Source organism: Ischnura elegans, chromosome X, assembly GCF_921293095.1.
Source record: "Ischnura elegans chromosome X, ioIscEleg1.1, whole genome shotgun sequence".
Lineage (NCBI taxonomy): Eukaryota > Metazoa > Arthropoda > Insecta > Odonata > Coenagrionidae > Ischnura > Ischnura elegans.
Window position 1 is genome coordinate 79,198,669 of NC_060259.1, and position 25,257 is coordinate 79,223,925.

The following is a 25,257-nucleotide window of genomic DNA, read 5'->3' on the forward strand; positions in this document are numbered from 1 at the left end:
CCTTTTCTAGTCACTCAGCCAGTTTGTGCAATTTTATAAAACCTTAAGAATCGATTTATTTCGGTGATATATATCCTACTTAAATTGATTCTTAGGAATACCAAACAGTTCTTGTCTTAAAGGCTTTCTGACTGTCACAAGGTGTGGACTAATGGCTGTCGCAATAACTTAAGTGTCATTAACAATCTTCTACCCGATGTCCAAATTCCTCATTACCATCAATTTTTTGACCCTCAAATGACCCCAAAAAGTGGAGGCGTAGATGCAGTCGGAAAAATGTAATGAGAGAAAATTTACACCTTCGACAATTTTCCTAGGGTTTCAGACGATTTTAAAGAGGGTGACTTTTTCAATGACTTTTAATTGTTCAAACTCAAGAGCCGTTAAATCGGCCACTATATAGCATGCGCATTACCCATTGATAAATGATTTTCAGTATCGGCTGAGAGCGAGGTAACTTCCTCCCCATCAATCACATTGTTTAAGTCAAGAACTGCGATAAAGCCTGGGTATTGCGTAGTGAACAGATCGTAGAGTTCTGCAAGTTATTTGGCATAAAAATCTTCTTTGTCGTTGCTTGGATTCGCCATTTTAATTTGATCAGGAATCCTGAAGATTTTCAACATTTATGTTAGATTATAGTCGTCAAAAATAGAGTCTGCCACTAATCGCGAACTTAATGCAGTGGTAACAAACATTTAATCTGTCAGGAAATCGAATCTAGAGTCTTGGGTGTTTATGAATTGCTCAGGGTCCGTAAAGCGTACGGAAATTCGTCACTACAGGATACTCATGTTTATGATTTCCGTGGCCAACTTTGAAGTTTGCCATATGCTTTCAAAGAATTCTACAACCCCCCACTTATTATGGAGGAGGCAATTATATCATCCTCGACGGAGCTGGCGTAGGCACACCGGGGAAGTGTCGGCTGCTTGCTCTCTGTTGTTGTTTGGAATCAATTGATTTAAAAATGTCCTTTTTTGACTTCCATTAAATTTTCATTCTGATTACTAGAATATTATAATGTTTTAACTATTTTATTCCTACTTTTAAAGCATCGGATTTTTATTCATGTCCCTCACTGATTGGTGAGAATGCAGCCTATACATTTATGTAAATTTAAGGTATTTATTTTTTATTTTGCTTCAGTGAATTAATTATTTATTATTTATTTTTCATATACATATCGTATATGTTGGATTTCCTGAGATGAACTCGAATGATGCAAAGAAAAGACTTGACCAGCCCGACATCCAATGACCATTGAATGTCCAAGGAGTTGAACCAAATGTACTAATAGAAGAAAATAATACATACAGATATCATATTTTGTACTGTAAGAATGAAATTAAATACCTATGTAAAAGAGCCCTGGCTCGAGGGAAGAGGGGGCCGGATTGTGGCCTCACCCGAGCCAGGTAAAATAAAACAAAAGTAAAGTCTTCTCCAAAGCATGGCGCATTGTCCAACGCGCCAGAGAATAATACTTATAATCTCATATGATGAGTTGGCTATTCCGCCAGCCATGCGCCCAGTTCCTCTCAAATTTCTCCTCTTTAATCCGCACATAAATGTCACCTCCCCTATTTTACGCATCTGGAGTACGTAACGTTCTCTGCACTCCTTCCACTTGAATTGGTTTTACTGCCCTCCCGCTCACAGATATTTCCCAAATCTTCACTTATACATATAAAGAGAGGTATCCTGACTATTTCAATCACTCATTAAGGCATAGCCCCGGCTACGGAAGATGTAACCATGAAATGTTCAGTACATATTCACTGTGTCATAGGCGCACTAAGAAAGTTTAAAAAATGTATTTTGAGGATTAAGATTGGGATTACCAAAACTATTTTGCTTGGAAAATACTGGTAAATGGAGAAAGGGTAAGACACGCTGTTTAATGAGTTGGAGAGAGAGAGGCAGGACATTTTCCTAGATGTGTAAGAAAAAAATGTAAGTATGTAATGTAGGCATAACAGGAGGTGGGATGATTCTGCTTTTCCTAAACCAACTGTAAGCTGTAAACGACAACTTCAATAATTTTCAAGCCACAACTAAGTCTTCACTTGGTGCCAGTTTAATTCCAACGTGTAATTTCGCTGGTTATAAATAATTATTGAAGTTGACGCATCTCTACTGCTCAACTGGTCTCTGTCGTGACGTATTTCTTGTCTAAAGAGTAGGTATCACGAAAAATTTTCAAGGTATTCGCAGTTTCAAATACTCTCCGCGCCTACCTTTCCAACCATGGCATCTATTGCCTGTATCTCAAATTTGGAAATATTTCGTCATTACTTCCTCAGGTGTAAAAAGTTTACAATTTAGATATAGGCAAGCATTGATCAAGGTCCTTCTGAAAATTTCGAGTCGATAAGGTGAGATTTGGACGTGCGATTACTCGTGAAAAATACAAAAAACGACCGAACGAGAGGCATTCATGTGTCCCCTTGACTCAGTTTCGATTTCATGCCGGTAGAGTGCTTCCAATTCCATCCGTCATGCCAAACCCTAAGGTTTGACGAACAAACCCCACTGTAGTCATTTTTCAAATCCCAGAGTCAAATTTTTAATATGTAAAGTATCTCCGAAATGAAAATGTCCTTTTTTCTTCATTTATCGAACTTATGTTGTCCTTTCTACCAGTTTTGTGCCCAATGAAGCATTTTTTGATTTATCAATTAATTTAGGTTAAGAATGCTATCTAGACCATAGGAAAAAGAAACTACGGTCGCCATTTGCGCCCAACTACATGTACGAGGTGTGTTAAAAAAATATCGCGACTTTTGTGTTTTTTCAAAAATTATTTATTTATTCATGAATATCTATTTTGTCCCCTTCAAAGTAATCCCCATGAGATATTATACACTTGTGCCAACGGTTTTTCCAATCTTCGAAGCACTACAAAAAATCATTTTTAAAAATATTGTTCAGCTCCTCCTTCGATGCCGTCTTTATCTCGTCAATCGTAGCGTAACGTCGTCCTTTCATGGGTCTCTTCAGTTTAGGGAACAAGAAAAAGTCACAGGGGGCCAGATCTGGGGAATACGGTGGCTGCGGCATCATTAGTGTGTTGTTTTTAGCCAAAAAGTCGCGCACAAGCAACGATGTGTGAGCCCGCGAAAAATTCAAAATTCGCGATACTTTTTGAACACACCTCGTATAATTCTATCGGTACCTATTTTTGAGAGTGAGATACATCAGAGCAGATTTCGCATTTGTATATTTCTATGCAATTAAGCTAGTTCCAAGTTCTAAAGTGAATTATGAATTGGATTAAGGGATATAGTGTACATTAAAAATGAAATCAAAACAAAAATGCTTATCTCAAGCCCAACTATTCACTAGAATTGGAGTTACACAACGAGGCAGAAAAAGTCATAGATAAGTTGAAATTTTTTTTAGATGTTACCCTTTATTTCTTAATGCCTCATTCGTAGCTGTGGCTATAATTTCGACACAAAAATTCCAACTTCCGAAATAAAATTTACATCCAACCATATTTTGGAAAAAAATTTCGTTCTTCCTACTCCATCTACTTTCGAGGAATTTTCGTCTTTCTGCAATTTCTTTATACATTCTCCTCTTTCTGTGTTGAACAGTGAGATCGTTGACCAAGACTACTCACTGATTAATCTACAGCTTGTTGACACTAATTAATGGTATTTCTCAACTTTTATCTTTTTCCTCAGGTTCGTTATTCATGTTATTGAAGCTTTCCCGGGAGGGTCGCGGATAGGTGTCCAAGTATCCTCCTAATCCCTTCCATCAAGTTTGGGGCCAATGCAAAATTTCGTCCTCTCCCTTTCTAACCGATCCCTGATGGCTTCACGGACCTTCCAAGCAAGTGACAACAGTTTTTAAAGTTTTTATTTCGTTAGCGAGTTAGTGGCTTAGCCTGAAAGAAGAATTTAACAATTGAATTAAATTTAGCGATTAGGGCTTAAATTCTCAGATACATGGGAAAAATGATAAATTAACCAAAACAACTTTGTGACCTCATTTAAGAATTGAGAGCGTTGACTGAAGCTACTCACTGCTGAATCTGAAATGGGATCGTTGAGAGTAAACTTTAAACTTCTGAAATATAGATACTTTTTATCCAACTTTGATCTTTAGGAAAAGAATTCGCTCATCTGAATCTGGAATATATTTTGACCCCATGTAAAATGCATGATCAGATAAATGGGAAAAATGTAAAATCAACCAAATCGTCAACCTAAAACACGGAGGGTCTAGTTTACGGCCGTTTCCTTGAATTGGGCTTCTGTACCTGCAAACTTCATGTTCTCTGTTCATTCAATGAAAAACATAATTGTTTTGAGGAGGACACGGGTGCTCAAGCGAGAGTTGAGGAAGATTATAAAGGGAGAGCCTTGTGTATCGGAATATAGGCTAGGGATATGATTGGCCGAGGATTCATAGACCAGTTGTAAATATCTCAAGGTAACACAATGGCCCTTTTTTATAATCCTACATGGACACAAAGATACGACAAAAACACGGTCCGATATTTTGCGTAGTATCGACGACAAATAAAACAACTAAGTCGTGAAAATTACTGAGAATTAACGAGAAAAAACCATTTAATAATATTGTGAATATTTGTTGCAATTGAGTGACTACAAAAGGTGTGCCATTAGTTTTAACACGCTGACTTTCAAAGTTCAATGCGGGAAATTTTTGAGAAATTTGTACAACTTTGAGGCTATCTATTTGGTTAAAATAGTAACATATGAATATAGCATGCGTCAAAATATGCAATAAGGTATTGACAGAAAGTTATAAGATTGACAGAAGTTTCAACTTCCATAGTAAAAAAGAAACAATTTTGAGATTTTGGCCTCCTTTTGCATTTCAACCCACAGTACGGCGTACCGAACGACGGAAAATCTAGGCCCTCACTTAGTTAATGGTTATTTAATATTAATTACGTCGGTTAATTGAATAAATATTAATATGAATTTATCGACTGAATTTACTCATTTCATTAATTTATTTTGTGATTTATTATATATCACAGTTGATTATCTATTATATGATATTTTTTCGTCATTTACGCTCCCCTTAGATTTTATTTCACGAGTACCGCCCCCATAAAACTTACGATAGTGCACTCCAAGCTTTGATACCCTTCAAGGGACTTTAGCTTTAGAAGTAAAAAAGTAAAATAACTTCCTAAAGCTCGTTCTTAATTCTGATATGAAAACGCATTAATCTAGAGAAAAATAGTGAAAGAAGAAATTGATAATATTAATTCTATTTAGTGCGTTTTTAGCAACGCCGTAAAAGACATTTATAATCACACATTTAAATTTTTTGTTTAAATATTCCGGGACTAGCCATAGTAATAACTTTACGGGAGTCACCCGTAATGCAAAAATTGTGCAAAAAATTCACAGAGAAAAAAATCATTCGCCTTGACCGGAATTCGAACCCCGATTCCACAGAGAAGAATGACGCTTCGGTAGCTTAACTGCCTAAAGCACTCGACCGGAAATCGGGGGATCCGGGTTCGAATCCCGATCAGGGCCAATGATATTTTTCTCTGTGGATTTTTCCCACATTTTAATTTTGTTTATTGCGTTTAAAATTTGATTAATTCACCATTGAGTGGTGTTCTATTCTATTTACTCTATTGGTTAGACCCGCTCAGATATCCCAACGAAGGAGTAATACACTTCCAATTAAATTACAGGGCTGGAAAATACATTCACATGTATGCTATTTCGGGGAAGATAATTAAATTTATACAGCGCAACGACGCACATGGACGTGAAAATGGTATTTTTCAGGGTGTATTAAAATCATTCGTGGAATGACTAAAGCAGGAACGGAAAAAATAAGAGAACTTAAGGGATTAATTATGTGCTTGAATCCTTCGAAAGTCAATCTCGTATAAGAACTAATTTTCCGGAATTTACGCATTCACACATTACAAGTATTTCACTAATCTACGAAGCTAATTTGACCACCTATGCATCACAAATCTGGAAAAATCCTATGTACGTCAATTTAAACATACGTTGAAGAGGAATATAATGATATTTATGACAAGATTGGAGAAGTTTTAGATGCAAAAATAACCTGAGGATCAATGGGAGTCGAAAAATTAAGAAAATCATTCTAAAATGCTTATAAATCAGCACAGAAACATATACAAAGCACTAGAACACAGCGATAAATAAAAAAAGAACTATTGGAAGCACTTGAAAGAAGACTCACAGGGCAAATTATGAACTGGAGGGGCTCTGAAATACGTATGTCGTAAACAAGACAATCTGTCGAGGGGTATGGAAATAGAAAACCGACGGTCGGAGATTAAACTTCCAAGGCAAGTGCAAAACGTCGACCCTATAAATCGGTCAACACGCGTCCTTGCATTGACCCTTCAGTGGCATTTCTGCATGCATGACGAAGGAAAGGGCGGCCTAAATATGATCGGTATTTTCCAGGAATAGAAGAACAGGCATAGTAGTATCAACGGCGAAAAAAGACAGAATTCCGGTACTCAAGTGAGTGGAATTATACACAAAACCTTTGGAAATATCCGACCCACTAAATTTTATGGATTCACGCATCTTCCCACCCAATAAAATGCCTAGAAAATTAATTCCACAATCATAACTGGAGAGTAGTCACAGGAAATATATACCACAAAAAACATATTTATATTTTTAATACTTCCCACCACCGTTTTTCTCGAAATAAGTGAATAGATATACCGAGATAAATATTACATGAACTTTTAATTCGGTTCAAAGGTATTCAATACACTTTCCACTGAAGTTAAAAATGTTAATACTGATACTGATCAATGGTTGTAAATTATACGATACAAATTAAATGTATATTTTAAACTTTTTTCCATAGTGTTTTTGTTGCAAACAGCAGTTAATTTACTTTTGATGATATGCATTTTTATATTTGCCTGCGGGCCACTGTGAATCTCACATTCTTGAAGACCAACCAAAGCTCTCTTTATATTGCTTGCACCAAGTTAAACGCATCTCGTGGAAGTAAATCAAATATCGAAACATTTGCTAAATTGAGTAGGCCCCGCTACAACAGTCCATCAGTTAACCTAAAAATACACCGGGATGCTGGTGAGAAGGGCACGGAGAGCGTAGGAAAAGCCTAAATAAGTACACAGAAGAATACGGACGAGGAACCCAGAGAATATGAAGAACCACATGACACGATTCGATTACAGAGAATTCTAAATGAGATAGCGAGGTTACAAAGTAAAATAAAGTCATGAAAGCAAAGACAGTACAACGGCTTTACGAAAAGGGAAATTTTGATAGACGCCGAAGAAATATTAGTATGGCATGCATGATTCATACTTAACGTCATTTGCGGAGCGGAGCAGTAAAACTGAAGAATAAAATCGAGGAAGAATACAAGGGACCACGTTCTTTAGCCATTGGAACTAAAAACAATGCTTACTTCATGCTTGGAAAACTTTCAAATTTATATGTAATTAATATTAAAATCATGCAAATCCTATAAAATTGTCTGTGATGCACTTTTAAAGTTTAGTTACATTATTTATCTACTTCTGGCGAAAGTAATCAAGAAATTTAATGCCATCAAATGGACATGCTTCTTCACAAAACATTTTAATTCTATTTAGTATGTAACATGAGCTCTTAAACGGAACTTTTACACCCAAAACGTGCCTAAAGTTATTTAATAAATACACAAACACAAATTGTACAGATAAAATATACACATTCATTAGTAGAGAATACTCAACTGTTGTAAAGCCGAAGGATATTTTCTGGATATACTTAAATGTACCATGATGTCTCACGGATTTTTTCACCGCCAGTTTTCCATGGAAACTTACTTTGATCGATAGAATACTTTAATAATAATAGAAAACATCATTAATTACTTATGTTAGCTGATTCCTCTTCCATTTTAGGATGAAATGGAATACAATGAAAGAAATAAAAATAATTTTATCAAAAACAAATATTCTACTTTAAGAGTTCGAATTTTGATAAGACTAAGGTATCACGTAAAAATATTCAAGGTTTTTGTAGATTCAAATACTCTCCGCGCCTACCTTTCCAGCCATGCCATCTATTGCCTGTACCTCAAATTTGAAAATATTACGCCATTACTTCATCAAGCGTAAAAAGTTTACAATTTAGATGTAGGCAAACATTGATCAAGGTCCACACGAACATTTCAAGTTGATAAGGTGAGATTTGGACGTGTAATTCCTCGTGAAAAAGACAAAAAACGACCGAACGAGAGGGATTCATGTGCCCTGTTGACTCAGTTTTGATTTCATGCTGGTAGAGTGCTTCCGATTCCATCCGTCATGCCAAATCCGTAATGCCAAACCAAAAGGTTTAAACCCAAAGGTTTTAAAAAGAAGACCAGGTGGTAAGATAACTGGTGATATTGATACGCACTTCGAGCAAAGGTCCCGAACACAATTACATCGTACCATACCACTCGTAGAATTCAGTAAACTATTCACTCAACTGAGGTAAATGAGAAGGAATAAAATTTAGCTAAATCGTGACTAAAAATTGACCCTACGAGGAGATCAATATGATGAATCAAAACAGGGAGTGGCTCTGCCATTAACTGAACACACATTACCATGAATTAATATGAGAAGAGATCTCCCTTTAAATGAGCCATAGAAAATAAGGATCGGTACCTAGAAATCGTTTGACCATGATAACCCTCAGGAAAGAGAACAATGGAAATGTTTACGAAAATGTATATTACAATGATGAAAATGTTATAAAAATTGCAATGCACGTATAAAATATTAGTTTCATCGTATCACGATTTATGGATTATCCGAAAGGGAAAATGTAGCATTCGATATTAATAATACACTTAACGCAAATTAAAATTTCTACCACCAGATTGATCGGTGAGCGACAAATAGAAGCCTTGCATTCATAACTTCAAACATACAATCGTGAGATGCGTTGCTATGGTTACCTATTGGTCCCAGCATCAAAACCTTTTTATAAGGAGTTTGCTCTGGATAATTAGCGTCCCACACGCCATAAAGTCGTACTGCGCGTGCGGAATACGAAACTAGTTGAAAACCGTACCTTGGAAGGGCGCCTTAAGTAAAAATATCAGCAGCAAAAAAATTTGTTAAGTCAGTGATCCAGTTTAATTCAGAGATCAAATGCCGCAGCGGAATTACCTGTATGGAATCATATCGAAAGTGCTCGTAAAGTACGAGAAATCCAAAAATGGTAAATAATTTGTCTCGATCAAAAGTCAAACCCTGATCCCTCGAATTAATGCCAGATGCTTTAAACTTGAGGTACCTCGGTGTCGTTTTCCTTAGCGGAGATCTAATGTTATTAAAGTGAAGGTTTTAAGGAGTATACCTGTTTACGTACACGATTTCACAGTTCCGTAACTTGGAATATGCTTTTGGGGGGGGGGGGATAATGAGGCCTAGGAGGTGATTCCCCCTCCAGGCAACGGGGGTTTCGGGAAAATAAAAAAATGGCATACCTTGAAATATATTAAACATCATTTTGGCACTTAAAATATAACTTTAAGCAGATGCAGTTATTATACGTCAAAACAAGACAATAATTTTAAATATTTTTCATTTCTCTGAGGCTTTGGGGGGGGGAGGATCTACACCCTCATCCTCCCCATAGTTACGTCACTGTGATCTCAGATTCATTACCAGAATCAGTAAAGACAAATGAAAGTTTCCAAAGATTGCGTAAAACCAAAACCCGTATCCATTTGTATTTTTTTCAATTAAGGCATGCACTCACCCTTATGGTTGGTTAGGCTAGGCGAAGAAAGAGATCACCCTAGTCTTAGGGTAACATTTTGGTCTCAGCATCAAACATTTTTATGAGGAGTTTTCTGCGGACCATCAGCGTTACTCGCGTCTAATTAGCGTGATAGGAAGGGACCAGCTCCTTTCCCTAGGCCATCTCGCACAGCCAGGATTTTTCTCAGGGGTCCCGATTGCTTCACTCGAGACTCGAACCCTAGTCCATGAGTGGTCAAACGCTTTGCCCACTATACCACCCATTTTTAGCCATGCACTGCATAAACAGGGGGGTGAGCTCCATGCACTGAATAGGGAAATAGAAAATTAGCCTTTAATGGATGCAACGTTAAGGATCACATTACAGGTACGAGACCGATTACTGTGTTTTTTTTTGGAACGGGAGGATTCACAATGATTTACCCCAGCCTATGAATCGGAAACTCTTCACAAGCACTCATTCAACTGCATATCGATGGCTAAGTTCTAACGACACGTGTCTCAAAATTTGGCCAATATGACACAGGTGGTATCTTAAGCAAAGTGTAATAACATTAAAAAATAAAATTCAAGCAAAAAACAGCTCTTGGTTGGAAAATGTATGCATCTTTTTCAGTTTTATGAATTTTTGGTTTCTAATTTTAGCGCACAATTAGAAAAAATTAATCGTATTTTTTGCTCTCCTGAAAAGTGGCAATTTTTTTGAGATACGTGTTGTTAGAACTTAGGAATTGATATATGTTTTGAAGAGAAAAATATCAACTTGGCCGGAATAGAACCAAGGACCTTTTGCCCGTCTACGCAGACCTTTGATGCCACAGTTGAGCTATGGAAAACTATCGATCAAAATCGTTTCTTCGAGAAATCGATTTGTAATCGAAATGAAAAGCTCGACTTTTCAACACAAATCGAAATTTAACGGAGAGATCGATTAATCGAAAAAATCAACGGATCATTAAAAAAAAGTTTGTACAAAAACATGGTAATTATGCACACAAAAACACATTTGAAATGCAGAAAAACCCAGAAAATCTACCAGCAAATACAAGCGTGAATTATCAGTAGTAAAATTTTACAATTTCACGCACATTTAAGTATTGAGACCACCGCTTGGAACCGTTTGGCTCCTCTAAAACTTTTAAGAAAGATCAAATGATAGTGATTCTTCCTAGACGATAGAGGGCGTGCTTTCCTATTTTTCCAGCCTTTGAGAAAAGTCTTTAACGTGGGAAGGATGACATTATCATAGGCCGGTAGCGACGCTGCTGAGATCAAACGAAATATTCAAGATCGCAATTAAAACATCGAGTTTGCATCGAAAATCGAAGATCAAAGCTCGATCTCGATTTCCTCGATCATTGGTATTAAAAAATTCATTTTCGATTTTAATGGAAATCGATTTTTCCATCACTACCACCGACCCTTTCACACCCATGTCAGGTCCGAGTAAGACCGAGGATCGTAAGCTGGTTTCCTAACACCCCCTGCCACATGCCTTTTTTAGGTGGCTTGTATGTAGATGTAGGTGAAGATACGTACACAGCATACGATCTTAGATGGAGGGGATCCTAGAGTGGAGGTCTGTGTGGCATTGGCCCCGCTAAAACTCACACCTGAATGGCAGGTATGCTACTGTATGACTTAGTGGCCAGTGCAGTGTCTTGAGGGATTGGGAAGCCAAAGATTCATATAATAATCATGCGCATAACAAGTCCCTCGACTTTGCTCAGACTAGAATACTACATTAGGTGGTCCATAGATTTTCTCTGAGTCCCCAGCAAAACCAATTTACGAAGCATTTTTTTTCAAATTAAATTAAATTTTTATATAGCGAATTAGACCTTTTCGTTAATTTAGTGTGATAATGGCTCCAATAAACAGGAAATATGATTTATTATGCCTTTGAAGTTTATAATTTGGAAATAGGCTGAAAGCAATCATTCCCGACTGTGCAAAATATGTAGTAACTCTACAATTGAAAATGATTTACTTTCAGCCTCATCAAATTCATGCGACTGGTTGCACGTGACAGGTGTAATACGTGATCCCAACTGGATAGATACGCAGCGTTATATTTTTTTTACATATATTGAATAAGTTTCCACAATTTTCAAGGAGAGCGGTCGCTGGAGGATTTTCCCTTGTCCACTCAGGGATGAAGCGAATTACGTTTTCTTTGGTTCCCACGCTTCAATCTATTTGGAATAGCCTTACCATAGGTTCAAGTTGCCTCCATCTATACATAAATAGGGGTTTTCGATATGATATTGATCACACTAGGAGAACGTAGTTGCCCAAGGGGTAATAGGAATGAAAATTGCAGATACGATGGGAAAAAGGAAGCACTCGACATAGTAAGTGAGTGAATCATAGTGAAAAATGAGAAAAAAACTGATGCAAAAGATTTAGTTGGACGCAGGAAAATGATGGTAGTGATAGGGAGAAGTTGTAGGATACCATTACAAGCTGATGCTATTACGTTAGTAGAACGATGAAAAAGTAATATGAACGTAATGAATAGAGGTATGCCATACCTTATAAAAATGAGAATATAATCAAAGACTAACAGCACGCAGGCATGAATATTGATGTATATTGGCCCCATATGATATTACTTCATTAATCAGAGCTAAACCTCTAATAATAGGACAAAAAGGCACTCATATGCACCAACTAGTCACGATGGAAACAGCAGAACAATGCACGGCCTTGTATGACAGAGGCGAGGTTTCCTGAGAGAACAGCAGCAACGAATTTGAGGTATGTAAAGACTTCAAAGGAAACAAAGGCATCGGACGGATATTTTTCTTCTGAAAAACTGGAAAAGCAGTACTTCCGCACGCATTCACACGCATAAAATCGCCAAAAATTAGGACGATATTATTTTTATGAAACGGATACGTAGGCAAAATAGTAGCGTTCCCGTAGATAAACATAATCAAGCGTCAATCATTTTTTGTTTTTAATCCACTTCCCGATTTCTTATCCTCATTTTTTTCATTGGGTAATGCCATTAAAATTTTCCATACGAGTCACTAAAAAAGTAACGAGAAGAGTAGATTGCAGTAAACCTCACTGAAAAGATAAACAAAGCTGATAAATTTGGAAAAATGCTATTTTTCGTAGAAAAACGCTAGCACTTGTGTATAATATTCATCGTGCCATATTATTAGAGCGCAAAATTTTAAATTTTTCGCGAAACGATATTCCATTGCATTCAAATTGTAACCCAGGTCCTCGGCATACAGATAATAAATTTTTTTTGCTAAACGACTGAGGCAAAGATGACTGAAAAAATGGTAATAATTAATGATTGTGAAGTAGAGATACTCAATAGCGGGACTTATGACGGTTGAGATGGGCACGTAGAATTTCTTATCATACTAGTTCGTCAAAAACACATTTTATAAATGAAACAATGATAGTCGTGTAGCAAAAAACTGGCTGTAATAAAAAAATTATCGGGAAGATTAAAAATGATGTGAGATTGCCGGCCTCAGTGGCGGCGGGGTAACGTTCTCGCCTGCCAAACAAGAGGTCGCGGGTTCGAGTCCCGCCTGGGTAGGTTTTCCCCGGTCCAGGGCATGGTCGTTTGTGTACGTTTACTTGTTACATTTGTTGAACACCCCGGTGTAAAATGGCCAATAAGAGCTGTAAGATCGGTGGTTTGCGAATAAAATAAAATAAAAATAAATAAACATTATGCCATACTTAGATTATTTGAAAGCCACACCTGTGGTGCCTCGGACTAGTCTCTAGTTCGACTCCCGGTGAATAAGGAACCGCCTACTTCGATCATCGTGGCGTGATTTTGCAGCAAAACTTAACATCAAAATAAAGGAAAAATTAACCCCAATTCAGCATCCATTTACTAATTACAAACTGCATGGTAAAAATCTATCCTCACCAATGAAATTATCTTCAGATTGAAACACTAATGCAGTACAACAATTTTTCTTACACTAATAATAATAATATTGTATGATGTGTGGCACGATATGGTGGAAGTTATTAACATAAGTAAAATGAAACATTCAAAGTTAATACTGAATTTATTTGAGTGCGACGCGTTTATTCTATGTAACAAAACATTTTAAATTGGCACTTTATGAATTCAGTGGCACTTGAAAATGTTGATTTAATATAGTGCTCAAATAAATTCAGTGGTAAGATTGCGATGTTTCATTTAACTAATAATAATGGAAAGATATCTTTCAGATATTGCACGACTCCAAAGTAAGTGCGGTAATACTTGCTTTGAATCCTGAAAATCGCCCTCCTTCCCTTTAGTCAACAACCGAGAAAGATCACATAAACTGCAACCACGACGAATTTTTCTAGGGAGGTGATGTATATTCTACAACAGAGGAAGAAACAGCACAATATAGCTGCAGAATGGATAGTTCCCTTATCTAGAAAAAGAGTTTGATTGAATATGATATTTTACAGTAGATACGAAGAATTTTTATGGTATGAACCTGTATACCCGACAGCAGTACTGAATACTTAGAGAATGGTGCTCACAATTTGTCTCATTCCTCATAGCCGTGAGCCAGGCACATTGCCAAAAATTAAATTTTAAGCGGGCTGAATTAAATGCAAGGGAACCGTAACTTTTAATTTATCTAGCACATAAAACCACGTCATTGATATATCCGAATTTGTAGAAAACTTCATTTATAAATAAAAAAGTTTTAATGTCAACGATAAAACATAAACTAGCTCGGTGTTTAGTTCGCCAACACTATCATACTATCTTTATAAATTTTCGACTAAATCTAAAGTTTACTTTGGTTTTTAGTTTTGGTTTGGTTTGGCAACTCGGTGTTTAGTTAGTTATTTTTGGGAAAGCTGAAAATTTTTTGGGACTTCAGCCCCAGTAGGACCTTTTTAAGCTTCGCGCCTCCCGAAAGTGGAGTAGTATGGATTAGTCAAGGCACTAGTAAAGATGAAAAATAGTTTGCAAAGGGACTTAAAATAAGCTACGACCTTAATACGCGTTCCAATGATCTAGATTTGCCAGGTAACCAGTTGCAAAAATTCGCACGATGCGACTTCCAGGGATTAAAACCTTCTATATCTATCGTCAGTGGTCCAGGGAAATGCACCAGCCAAGCACCTAAAAAGTGTAAAATTAACACGCCAACGGACAAGAAAATGGTGACATGTATTCTCACCTCCTAAATCAATAATGCTTAGCGAAAGAGTAGGGGTTATTTTATTTTTTTAAGTTTTATTTTATTCCCAAACCACCGAATAAAGCTCATAATGGACATTCTTTCTCGGGATATCCAGCAAATATAACGATTGCACGCACGCACAAACAACCATGCCTTGGATATGGGAAGTCTAACCAGGCGGGACTCGAACCCGCGACCTCTTGTTCGGCAGGCGAGGACTATTTCCCGCCACCACCGAGGCTGGCAATTCAGGTGAATTTGTGGGTACAGCACTAGACGGTGGATACCAGTAAATAACACCTCGTCTAAAATCTTTGCGATGCTTTTCTACAGTAAACCGAATTTCGTAAAATAGTATTTGGCCAAGTTAAAAGTCCTTCCACCCCGAATGAGGAAAATTCTCACGCCTTAATTTGTCAAATATTTTAAAATGGGTGACTCAATTACCTCATGCATCACATCCAACTTCGGATGGATGCACAGAGTGGAAGAGAAGGCATACGTAAACCAATATAATAATTTGGAATTCGAACAACTCTCCGCATGCAAGGGGATGTAATCACTTATAGTGATAGCACCGACAAAAGATAATCTAAAGTTTAACTATTCACCAGTGGAACTCCAGAATAAGGGTCCCAAACGCAACGCTAGAAAACGCCAAGCGACAAATCGCTAGCTTTGGGTTTCCGGTTTTCTTTACTGAATGCGAGTAAATCAGACACCCAACGACCCAGAAGTGCGTGAGCTCTACCATGCATTATGAAATCATCCCTCTGGTTATAAAACCAAGAGCTTTGCCTCGTTCATATTACTTGATCATCTTAACTTGAAACTTAACTCTAAACTTACATCAAGTGAACGACCGTCGACATGTATTTTTTATTATGAAATCAAGAGATTCCAAGAAATTTTGAGATGTATACGCTGTAACGACGGGGTTCAGGGTTATGCAAATTAATTCCAAGCCGGAAAACGGCAACTCGTTGTCCCGGTTCCCTTCCCTGAATGCGTGAAATCCTAACTTACATAGAATGCAAAACAAAAAAAAATCTCTTATATTACAAAAAGTCACGAACTCGAAGCGAGGTTCTGGGGTACATAAGTAATTCCTAAAGGCATCTTTGAGTTTCCGCTCCCTGAAAGTATAGAGTCCAAATGGGCAGGGCTAGCGAAATCTAGATATTCCCTTAATTATCAATCTAGCCTTCTAGTGGATACCCAAAGTTACTGCTTACATTCATATAAGCATGGGAAACACCATCATACACCTATCTACTAAAGCAATTGGATGTCCTCATTTTCGTAGAAGGCGAGACCAAAATATTTTCTAAGTCAGAGATATTCACGCAGTGACAAATTTTAAGCGTATACAAAGGCATTATTAACAGCAAAGAAGTACCTACTCGCCTTCTACCCCGAATAAATGAAGCCCTCAAACCTTGATAGCGAAACCAAGAGAGTCGCTGAAGTTAGAAATTCATGAAGTGGCGGTGAGTTTCAGGGGTTTCAAATATAATACTAAGTGGCAACTGCGGGTTTCAGATTTCTGCAACCGCGAAGAACTCATGGGCAAAGGAACCAAAACCTTGTTCATCCCTTCAGTATAAAACTACCCTTCCAGTAGATACCCAGAGTAACTACCTCCATTCATGTAACCATTTAAAACTTCACCGTACACCAAGAAACACGAGCAAATAGATGTACCTAAATTGCTAACAATAAGATGCGAAATCAAAATATTCTGTAATTTCCAAACATTCACGAATCGGCTACTAGGCTAGGCTCAGGTAATACGAAATGATGTCTCCGGGTTTCGGCTCCCTGAAAGAAAGAAACCCTTGTGGGCAGAGGAAGTGGAACCAAAACAGTATCTGAAGCAAGATTCACACTGGAAGTGGCTACGAGGTTCAAGAGTTGTAAGGGAAGTGGAAACTACCAGTTCCCTGAAGAGGGAAGCTTTCATGGGCAGAGAAATTTTAAACTGCAAAGTAGTCCCTGTCCCCTAACCTGAACGAGAGAAGTCCTAATGACTATGGGCTGTGAAAGGAAAATGGTCTCTGAAGTTTGAAGCATTTAGGAAATTGCAGCGTAGTACAGGAGATACGCTAAGTGTCGTATCTGAGTTTCGGCTATCAAAGAAAAAACCGAGTATTCCCGAGTTAAAAGGCTCATCATCAAGAAGCCAAACTGGACTCACCCGCGGCACCCAAGTAACGCAAACCGTCCTCTCTGGGTTTTGGCTACCAAAGAACAAACCAAAGAATTCCCTAAAGTTCAAAGTATTCCCCAGTGACATAGGGTAGCTTCAAGCAGCATGACAGGACTCACCCGCGGCGGCCGAGCCCAGGAGCAGCAGCAGAGGCACGAAGATCAAGGGGTCCATGTCGAAGGGTGCGTCGGAGGTCTGTGTTGTCTGTTGGGCTGTTGCTCGCAGACTGTGGCGCGAAGAGTGTTCTCGGCGCCAGGCGGGCGGGCCGCGTGGGGGGGCGCAGGGTGGGGGCGGAAGGGCTTTCCCTCCGCCACTCGGGGGCTGCGAAAGAGGAGGAGTGGGCACGTGGTCTACCCCCGACCTCCCGCTGCTCCGCCCCCCGCCACCGCCAATAGCCCTCCAATCGTCCCGCCAAAGGTCGCGATGCGGGGAAGACAAAGGGCGAACGCGACGCCGCCCGCGGGAATCCCAGGCTTTACATCAGCGATGGTGGGAAAAGGGTTCGGGACGAATCAAATTGTTGTGTCATTACGCTTAGGATTGATTTGTAGGTTGGTTGAAAGTTCGCGGCCCTTCAATGGATTGCGTTCCCAGGAATAAGGAATTTGGAATGAATAGAGACAGCCTACTGGGTAGAGCTTAGTTAGCTACCCACATATAGCCCAGTATAATATTGCAGGTGACTTTATTTTTCAAACTCTAGCACTTCCGCCTGACTGTTTGAACGAATGAAAGCTGGATGACGCGAAAAGCAGTCTAAAATATTTTGGTAAATGAGGGAACGGTAATCAAAGAAAGGTAGAGAGAAACGTCGTCGGTATCAGCCTGACTTTCAGGATAGGTGCCAACGATACCATAGCTTAGGTACCATCCGGTGGACGGAAAACTACTTCAATATATTGCGTTCGTAGGAATAGTGAATTTGGAACGATTAGAGAATGCCTAGTGGGTAGAGCGCTTACAGATAGCGTAGTTTAAAAATACAGGTCACTTTATATTTCAAACTCAAGGACAACCACCAGACTGTTTCACTGAAGGTTGGAGGACGCGAAAAGTAGCCTAAATCTTTTTGGAAATGAGGGAACGGTAATCAAAGAAAGGTAGAGAGAAACCCGGCGTCGGTATTAGCCTGAATTTAAGGAGAGGTACCAATAATGGAATAACTGAGGTCCCATTCCACGGACGGAAAATTACTTGGAGTGCCTTCAACACAGTACTCAAGTATCAGACGACCAATGACAAAGAGATTTCACTTCCATTTGGGAGCAATATAAAACAGCACGGTAGCCTAGTCGACAGAGCGTTCGGCTCCTAACTGAAGGATGCCGGGTTTAAACTCCAGGTGATGCCTTCGGACACCCCCATATAACCCTCGAAGAGTAAGGTGGCCCAGGAAAAGGAATTGACCTACTGAGAATGTATGGCATTCGTACGCCTATCGTCGAGTCAGGGGTGAGCTCTACCCTATCCTATCCAAACCGACCTTCGGGTTCAGTGAGTGAATGGAGGTAATTTGGCTACACCAAAGATGGTATTCCAAAACCTAACTCAGTTTCACGTCCTCACTCCACTTCGGAGGTTCAGATCTCAAACTCAAGTTAAGTTTTATTTAGGTTCCGTATTTTAGTAACTAACTTCAACTCGAGTCACTTGGGCAAGATTAATTGGGGTAAAAGTTACAAAAGAATGAATTTAAATAACCTACTTTCATTCATGTTCTTCTGATCATGAAATACTGGTACAGCTGGAGTACAATATGAGACGTGACAATACTTTTGCGACAAGTACTTCATTTTAAAAACATGAGGCAATGACGTCGGACTTGGCGACACAATTTGAGTTGGGTTTCGAGTGAAATACCATAATGCCAACGGGACTACGGCGCCAAGTTCTGGATATTCATCCACTCAGCGATTCAACCATAATACTTGTTTGGACTAGTAAAGGTGGAGTGGATTTCACACATTCAGGGTTCCTTTCCTTGGTTCACTAGATAACGATTATTCCAGCATTCGTTGGAACTATCGTGCATTCACACAGCGATGGTTAAAACATGTGCTGCTCTCTAGTGCTGAATCTGAAGTGAACGAGAAATTGACGGTTAGCAAAGCTGTTGAGGTATGCAGGGTCAAGATATTACTGTGTTCAACGCGTATTTAACGTATAATTTTTCTTCCGCCCATATTATTCCTTCCTAGGACAAATCCATGAAAAAAATAGAGCTTCACGAGCTTTTCGTCTTTCTCACGTCGCTTCCTTTTCCGGTCTCCCAGCGCCTCACCATCGTAAAGTGGCAACGTTCGGAACTACGGTAACTATTGTCAGGACATGCATTCACACGGCTAGTTTGGCCAACTATCGTTAGGACGATCGCTCGGACAATCGTAATCTGAACGGGATAAAACATAGAGGATTAATGTTTGTAGAATCCAACCGAATAGAGCGCTTGGCTGCCAATCGCTGAGCCCTGGCTCAATTCCATGGTGAAACATTCAGGGACCCTAAAAAAACCTACCAGATAATATTAAAAAATTTCCAGTAAAAACCATTTGTAGCAAAAATTTTCCCACATAAAAATCTCTCCTAGACCAAAATTTGTCCGCACTCCAAAATGTTGAGATCCCAAATATTTGTTTGCACTTTCAATCCAACTGTAATGCAACCGTTTTTTTTATCCCGATTCCAAGCCTGCCCCTTATTTCTCCAAAATTATTTTTCTCAATAAACCCGTTCACATATCCCAAGTGCCTGTCCTTTGGTCTTCCACACGAAACTATCGTTCGATTTTGCCCTCCAGTTCGTACTCCAGCCAAATTGCTGACTCAAAATGCTTTCCTACTAGGTAGTAGTCTGCGAGGGACATGAAGTTGTTAAGCGCCCCCGAAATTTTCGGAATACGGGGTTTTAAGTGTGAGAACATTTTCCAATCCGAAGTTAAATGACATTCGTGCACCTGCCATACTTCAACTTCCGGAAGTTACGTAAGCAAATGAAGTTCCAATTCGCGAATGAAGCCAGGAAACGACAGAACCACAGAGTTTATAGTACTGTTTATATACGGAGTAATATTCGAGAGATTATCAACGCCATCTGCCCTTCAATGAAGCAAAGGACGATGGCATCTGGTTTCAAATGCAAAAAGTTTCTAGTTGGAATGTTTTCTTCCTCCCATTACTGTTACCACATTATATTAAGACAAGCGTGCTGCGCCCGTCCCCATCGGGCTTCCCCCGCTCTTTTCAATGCAGGTCCATAGAGGGATAGGCGCGTTTCTAATTTTAAAATGTAGAAAAAAAGGCAGGGTCTTATGTACAAATTTAATTGGAATGTTTATGTACAAATTGAGGTCAGAGGACCTCTTTAAACACAACATTGGAAGAAATTACACTATCCTCTGTTAAACGCACGTGATGACTCATACATACGTATCAACAGGAGACTTGAATGTGGAATAAGCCGCATTTTGATAAAAGTTATTTAAAGAATGCGAGATAATGTTGCAAATGAACAAATGTATCAGTTTGTGCGCCGTTAACGTCAGGAATATTTACGGCTTTTTTTGTTTTTGTTGTTTTTTTAAATTATTGAAAAACCAATTTTAGGAAACAATAGCAATATTTAGGAAGTGAGATATGCCGTCGCATATTCTCTGATAAATTCTGTGCATTTTGGTACCTCATTTGTAGAGTTTGCGTATAAGTTGAGAAAAAGGTATCTACACAGTAGAAATAATATAGAAGATTTTACACCGCAATATAACTCTGCCGAACATCCTATTGGAACTAATGCCTCAACACTATTCTTACGCAAAGTAATCCATATTCGACAAAAATTCCGTTGATTTCCGTGAGCCCCACACTTCACTAGCCAACGATGAAGGATATGGAGGAAACAAGGAAATGTATGGAAAAAGATAAATCTTATGCGCTATGCCAATAGGGTAGTTTCGTTAATCAAAGAAAACGAAAGGCATTGATTGCGATTCGTTACCCACCATTAGTGTAGTCATAATATAAAAATTATTTGGTTTTAGAATTCCCAGTTTAGACGAATGACAATGGCCAATTTTAACCTCATTTGAAAAAGGCCAGATTGGCGCCCATGCGATGCCACTCCACGTGACGTCACAGGGACCTAGTTTCCACACGAATAGATACGAGCTTTACATTGTCTGAGATTACCATGCATTATTATGCATGCATGAGGCACAGAGCTCAGGGAAACATGTCTTAATACCTATTAAAACTAGCTAAGGTCGGAAAGTTTCCTTCGTTTAATAAGGTATTCTTAATCCTTATTTGAGCCAAGCACTACCTGCTAGCCCAGCATCCATATTTAGCCGTCGCGTTTTCGCGAAAATTTTCACTTTCATTTAATCGCGAAAAATAGATATCGTCATTTAAAAATCTGAAAGCGTGAAATACGTACTCCTGGTGTAAAAATCTTTCGATTTATGCAATAAAAAAATAAAAGGAAACCACCCTATTGGAAAACACCCCTAATGAACCACCTTCCACCAGACCCCCCGAAACTTTTTCTGGTTACGATCTGGCTCATTTCACCCTCCTGCTATTCTATTTCCTTCTTTGTTTCACATTTAGTCGTCAATTCGATTAGTATTGATAGTTGGAGGACGCGAAAGGCAGTCTACATCACTTGCGAAATAATAGAAGGGTAATCAAAGGAATGTGGAGAGAAACCCGTCGGTATCAGCCTTATTCTCACGAGAGTTGCCTATGATACCATAAGTCTCATCTTACGGGCGGAAAACTACTTGAAGTGCCTTCAACACAGCCCTCAAGTAGGGATCAGGCGACCAATTAATAAGAGATTTACTGTCATCAGATCTTCGAAGTCAGGCAACGGGCGAAAGAAAAGTAACTCCACTGCTTCCAGATGGAGTGAAATTTCAGTTTAATATCGAGGAAATATTAAAGAAGCTTGCCCGGTCTCCTGCTGCGCTTTTCCATTTCTGTGCGAACAGTTTTGCCTCCGTTGCAGCAGGCATCTTAAATTAATTCAAATCTACATTGAGCTGAAGGTGTCTGAGTAATTAGAAAATCGTATGAAGAGATTCCAAGTGATCCAAAAGAACGATTACTTTTAAAAAAATAGAAAAACCCTAAAAATAGAAATAAAAATAGAGGCACTTAAGTCTTCTGAAGCATGATTACAATATTCATTACAACGTAATAGTCAGTAAGTATGAAAAAATGGGTTCATGTATTCATTACAACAGAGCAAAGGTATCTCATTAAGATTATGAATAGGATGATCAGATGATTTATAGAAATAGGTGGCATTTATCCTCTAAAATCATCCTCCAGGTGCTCAAGAGATGGGTGAATTCTCCTGGGGATATCAGCAGGAAGAGAAGTTCTGGAGTCGGCGCGCAGCATTGTTTCTATCGGTGCTCTTTTAACAAGAAATTGTATAGGAATAGTCACATCTCAAACTGTACCACTAAAGGTCACATGGCGGGTAATATAACAATATAATGAAATTAGTGCGTAGGTTTCCGCGGCGTCGTTCACGATGACTGCTAATTTCCGGGTTCTCCAGCCGCGTCTGTCGTTTATAGTTGACTACAGTTTCGGAAGCCATCCTGCTTCCGTCTTCAGGTCGAAGGTGAGAAGTGTTCATTTTTTGCCGTCTTATATAGCACTGGCCGATCTCCTCCTGTGCGCTGATTGGTCAGAACTCTCTTCCAAACGTTGCTGATTGGGTAGCCGTTGTCCCTGTTAATATTTTGCCTTTTGTGGATTTCAATCGCTTCCCTAACTGTAGTCAACTATAAACGACAGACGCGGCTGGAGAACCCGGAAATTAGCAGTCATCGATAACAATATAATGGCTACAGTGACAAACTCGGGTCTCGGATGGTGGAAGAAGGGTTTGAAAATAAATTAAAATAGGGGAACAATAAATAGTCTAAACCTTTTACAAGTATTCAAATTTTGGGGTGCAAAAGATAAAAATTAGACGGTTAAATTTTCAGAATCCTAAACAACGTAGATATAAAAGTTATTTCAAAGGGAAAACAGCATTGTAAGAAATTAGAATCAGAGGGATGGAAGACTGAAATAAACATAATTCATTAGTTACAAGCAACAATTAGACACTCAATAAATGTATATAGCCCTTTCAGGATATCCAAACGAGTTCCACCTACCCTTAAAATACTCCACATAGTTCGCGCAATGTGCAGTATAATATACAAAGGGAATAGACGTATCATCAACATGGAGACTCAGATTCAGGATTGGGGCAAAAGGTCAAAATTTTGTAGCGTTCAACTGTTTTACATGTTCATGCCGATCGAATTCTTTGTAAAATGCATCAAGATGGGCAACAAGTTTCTCATAGAGCCTACGAACTATTGTGGGAAATAAAAAATTCTTAGTCTTAAGTTACCCGGAAATGAATAGGTCATCAAGTACGGCGTCAGTGATTAAACTTTCCTTGTAGAATTAACTTAAAAAGCTAATTACGATTTTTCATGCTTTTGCGAATTGTTTCAACAATTTGCTCATAAAAAAGCGAATGATTGAGAAAAATAATTTAATAGTTTTCCCATCAAAAAGTTACCACGAATATTTTTTAACTGTAACTTTAAATAAACTCCCCGAATTTAAAAAATTGTTTTAAAAATACAACAACTATAATTATGTGAAATTAACAGTCCTTTCTTTTAATGAAATATTTACACCAAGCACACAAATTCCTCAAACCGTTGATTATTTAACTTTAACCTTGACGATTAAATTTAGCATTACAGTTAGCGCGAGTACATGGAAAACGTGATACACTAATGACTATGAATACATGAATAACTAAATAAATGAATGAAGAATATTCATCAAATATGCCCTCGTTATAGTAGTTGCTCAAACACTAAAATTTCAGGGTGAGAAAGCTTGCTGCCACATTTTTCCTCAAAGCAATGTATTCTGCAAGCGCCTCTAATTCGTTTAGTGACACAGAAAACGAGTCTCGAGAAATATTGATTGCGCTAGAGCATGGTCGGTGGTTTAAAAAAAGTGCACGAGTGAATAATGAAATTTTCTATAACTAATCAAATAGTATTAAATTTCCCTTCTGACAATTTTCATTTTTGTACATCTGACACAAGGCAAAATAATTCACTGAATCTTCACAGAATATATCCTGAGCATAGATGTTGGCGATCGTCTATTGCTCATTGTTATCGAAACTAACATTTACATCCCAATTCAAATGCCTCATTGTATTGCTTTTAGGGGTAATTGATATAAAAAATAAAAGTTTCGAACATCGTGGAATCCAATTGGCGCTATATACATTTCCCAAGGAAAGTTTTCATCATGAAACGATCCATCCCCGTGACCATCAAAAGCATATTGGTGGACTCGCCAATCACGATGATATAAGGATAAAACTTGAGGTTAACCCATTATGACCCAATGATGCTTCTAAGCAACATCAAAAATGTATAAATGTTCAACTGTATATAGGGTATATGTAACTTTCTCATTATTTTGTGGAATAAATTTTAATGACAATATATTTACCTGTCACGATAATTATGATCGAGTCAAAATTGTCAAGTCTTCAAATTGAGAAATCTTGAAATTTGATTTCTCCCTCAAGCAGCTCTGGGTTAGAAAGGGTTGTGAATTAAAACAAAAATGCGGTGGTGGACGGCTATGATAAAAAAAATATAAGATGTCAATTAAGATAAGAATTTCCCTAACGCCCAATTCACAATCTTTTTGAATTCAGTGCCGCACTCACGGGTTAAATTCTGAAGAGTGCCCTGCGGTACATAAACGAAGAGCAAAATTCAATTAAGCCTCACGCCTTACCGTTCTTCAGATGGTGGCAGAATTCCCGGTACTTTCATGGCAATAAAAACTGTTTAATGTCTTCCCTTCCACTTCGTCCAATGCTGGACGAATATCTGACCATGCTCTCAACCAGCGCTTCACACTCACAAGGGGAGACCACGAAACTTGCTCCTCCTTTTTCAACGCCGTATTTTTTATGGCCTTAGAAATGGTAAACACATCCCTGAACTAGTAGTGGTTCCGTTGAATGGGCCT

At 38.4% G+C, this 25,257-nt stretch overlaps 1 protein-coding gene across 2 annotated transcripts in view; it reads right to left on the reverse strand.

Annotated features, from left to right (window-relative positions):
• The window catches only part of LOC124171024 (fibulin-1-like), an 83,036-nt gene extending 65,628 nt beyond the window's left edge, over window positions 1–17,408 (reverse strand). For both annotated transcript variants that reach the window (XM_046550162.1, XM_046550161.1), the window contains exon 1: window positions 17,296–17,408. In XM_046550162.1, the coding sequence (XP_046406118.1) occupies window positions 17,296–17,350 (55 nt within the window). In that variant the 5' untranslated portion in view covers window positions 17,351–17,408. The remainder of the gene's footprint in view (window positions 1–17,295) is intronic.
• Between the last annotated feature and the right edge of the window lie 7,849 nt (window positions 17,409–25,257).